General features: G+C 40.4%; 1 protein-coding gene across 1 annotated transcript in view; it reads left to right on the forward strand.

Annotated features, from left to right (window-relative positions):
• Positions 1–2,567: 2,567 nt before the first annotated feature.
• LOC122081262 (alcohol dehydrogenase-like 7) overlaps positions 2,568–3,633 on the forward strand; it is a 17,171-nt gene continuing 16,105 nt past the window's right edge. The window contains exons 1-4 of the mRNA XM_042648296.1: positions 2,568–2,715; positions 2,811–2,947; positions 3,035–3,081; positions 3,173–3,498. Of these exons, the coding sequence (XP_042504230.1) occupies positions 2,649–2,715; positions 2,811–2,947; positions 3,035–3,081; positions 3,173–3,498 (577 nt within the window). The 5' untranslated portion in view covers positions 2,568–2,648. The remainder of the gene's footprint in view (positions 2,716–2,810; positions 2,948–3,034; positions 3,082–3,172; positions 3,499–3,633) is intronic.

Here is a 3,633-nt window from a genome sequence, read left to right on the forward strand (position 1 = left end):
ACACCAGCCACTAATCCACCCTTGGGCTTCAAAGTCACTTAAGAGGAGTAGAAAATCTATCACTTATGATGTTTTTTTTAATAGATCAAGAGTGAAAGTATATAAGAGGCACGACTTGAAAATTCCTAGTGAGCATGAGCTTTTTGCTACGCAGTTTTTTTATCACTTATGTCTTTAAAAAAACTTTCAATGCAAAAACGTGAAATTAGGAGCATTAGGCGCAGTGTAGGCACTTTCATCCCATGTATATTATATGTGAAAAAAAAAAATTGCAAAAAGGTATACATGAGTGACAATTAATTGATCAAATTGTTATAGATCACATTTAAACCTATAAAAAATTTAAAAAAAAATTATAAAATGTGTCATTCTAAAGTTTTGCAACAAAAAATAAAAATAAAAATGGTCACCACATTAAAAAATTAAATATGAATTTAAATGATGATAAATTTTAAAAATAAAAATAGAAGAATTGTAAAAGGCAACATGAAGAGTGAAAGCATTAGAAATCACACTGCCTTTTACACAACCCTCTCCCATAAAAATCTTAAAAAGGAGAAAAGAACTCTGCCTACTTGCATGTATCTATCTATAACTAAACATAAGTGAGTACAAAAAGTTTCCCCAATAAGATACCTTGTGCAGCCTCTCATTAGCCTACGTGCTGGTGCAGTGATTGTAAAAGCAGAGATGGTTCTTTTTTTTTTTAAAATATATGTCATAAACACCCAAATATTTAATGTTACCTGTAAAATTAGTTGATCACTGCACACTCATTATATTATGAGATATGAAAAACACCATAAGAGGCATCCCGATAATATCGATCATTGCACACTCATATTATGGGATAAAAATCCTCTATTGTTCTGATCCTCTGTTGTTCCATGTTTTGCTAGGTGCAGCGAGCGACACGTGGATGGTGCATCATCAACGGTCAGGATTAAGAGGGTTGGTTGAGGTTGCCAAAATCGGGTTTTCTCCTTGTGAACCAGACCGAGATTTATATGAGCCAACCCAACCCGTGAAGACCTATCTTCTTCTTATTCACTCTCTGTCATCTCTCTCGTTCCCTTAACATCCGTTTCCTCCTCTCTTCTTCTTCTTCTTCTTCTTCTTCTTCACCACCGGTTTTGGCAACCTCAACCAACCCTCACAATCCCTACCGTTGATGATGCACCATCCACATGTCGGTACAAAAATTAAAAAAAAAATGGAACAACAGAGGATCAGAACAATAGAGGATTTTTGTCCTGTGAATGGTTGGTTGGTCTCTCGGTACAAAAATTAAAAAAAAAGGAGAAAGAAAGAAAAAGAAGGAAAACGCTTCATCTTTGCTGAAAACGCCGCCCTTCACGACGGCGAATGTGATGAGAGAGTGAGTAACAACCAAAAGAAACGTCGCCGGCGAAGAACCGCTGTTGATAGAGAAGTAATACCCAAAAAGGAAAAAAAAAAGGGTTTCAGCGAGGGAGTGAGGAAGTTGCGTGTTGTAAAGGGCTCCGCCTTGTTTGACCGCTTCTCGGGTCTCTCTAGTGTCGGAGGATTATTACTTTGGATATGATTGATGGAGAGAGGGAGATAGAGAAGCAAAATCACTGGGGAGGAAGAGTAGAAGAGGATCCCCTACTGTGTTTTACTTTCTATGAATCTCTGCTTCAGTAGATCGGATAAATTTGTTGTGTGGTGTGGTTATTTCTTCTTTCCTAAAGGCCAAGTTCCTGTCTTGGTGTTTTTTTAGGGTTTCGATGAGTTAGGGTTTACGAGATTGTTTAAGAAGATGATGATATCAAGAGGGCTCTTCGGGTTGTCTCCGCCGCACATACAACCGTTAACGCCGGTTTCGGAGGTATCGGAGCCCCCGGAGTCTCCGTCGCCGTACACTGAGCCAGTGCCCGCGGAGGATGAACCTGAAATTGAGGAGGCAGAGGAGATCGAACCTCCGCCTGCTGCTGTTCCTTTCTCGAGGCTCTTTGCTTGTGCTGATGGTTTCGATTGGGTTTTGATGGTTGTTGGGTCATTAGCTGCTGCGGCTCATGGGACGGCTCTCGTTGTATACTTGCATTACTTTGGGAAGGTTATTCAGTTCCTGGACCATAAACCATCGGAGAGCTCAGAAGAGCTATTCCATAGGTTTACGTGAGCTTCAACCAATGGTAGTTTTCACTTGTGAGCAAGAGAGATGCAGCGAGAGGGTTGAGAGAGAGAAATGCGGTTGAGAGAGAGAGATGCACATCAACGAGGGAGTTCCAACTTTTACATGTTTTGAAATTCAAATTTCAAAACTTATTCTAAACCTTTGGGTGAACCGGTTCGAGTCATCCACAGTTGTAAACCGGTTTTGGCAACCTCAACCAACCCTCACAATCCCTACCGTTGATGATGCACCATCCACGTGTCGCTCGCTGCACCTAGCAAAACATGGAACAACAGAGGATCAGAACAATAGAGGATTTTTATCCCATATTATGGTCGGGCGGGCCTACCGGTTTGGACCAACTTTTGACACCCCTCTCTGTTTTTAAAACGACAAAATCCAAAATAATATGAGTTTTAGGCACCACAGATTTGGGTAACAAATCACTAGGCAATAATTCCTTTAGTTCTTTTTTCTCTCAGCAGAGACACAGACTGAGATAGAGAAGAGCATGAGCATGAGCATGAGCATGGAGGAAGAACAGCCCAAAAGCAGAGGGAAGCCAATTCGATGTAGAGGTACTTAAGATGATTTATATGCAATGCTTTCCAAAAATTAACTTAGTCCCATCTTTAGTTCGCATCTAACTGAATGATATAATCCACAATTGCAGCCGCAGTATGTAGGAAAGCAGGGGAGCCTTTACAGATAGAGGAGGTGGAGGTTGCTCCACCAAAAGCTTGGGAAGTTCGGATTAAGATCATTTGCACATCACTCTGTCACACTGATGTAACTTTTTGGAAGATGGAAGTAAGCCCAAATCATGGATTCTTGTTTCCAATATTAGATCAATTAATTTTTTACTTTTCTAAACTTTCTATTGATTGTTCTTCACAGAGTCCACCTGCAACTTTTCCAACAATATTTGGACATGAAGCTGTCGGGTAAACTCAATAACTCATCCCCATTCCCCAAAGAAAAAAAACCAAATTTATTTTTTGATTCTAATGGTCTCTTAATCTGTGAATGTTGAAGGGTTGTGGAGAGTGTTGGCGAAAATGTAAAGGAAGTGAGGGAAGGAGACACTGTGATTCCAGTGCTCTTAACTGATTGCCAGGATTGCGGAGACTGCAACTCAAAAAAGAGTAACAAATGCTCCAGATTTCCTTTCATGGTCTCCCCATCGTTGCCCAGAGATGGCACGACCCGATTCACAGATTCACAAGGGGAGGTGGTTAACCATTTTGCGTATATCTCCAGTTTTAGCGAGTACACTGTGGTGGACATTGCCAATGTAACCAAGATAGACCCTTCCATTCCTCCTAACAGGGCATGCCTACTTGGTTGTGGGATTTCAACTGGTAAACTAAGATCAATACCAAAATTCTCTTGAACCCATCGAGAATTTCTTCTTCTTCTTTCCCTGTTGGCCATGAGAATTTAGATTTAGAAATTAAAATATGAAAAAAATCTCATTGCAGGGATTGGAGCAGCTT

This window comes from Macadamia integrifolia, chromosome 6 (genome assembly GCF_013358625.1).
Source record: "Macadamia integrifolia cultivar HAES 741 chromosome 6, SCU_Mint_v3, whole genome shotgun sequence".
NCBI lineage: Eukaryota > Viridiplantae > Streptophyta > Magnoliopsida > Proteales > Proteaceae > Macadamia > Macadamia integrifolia.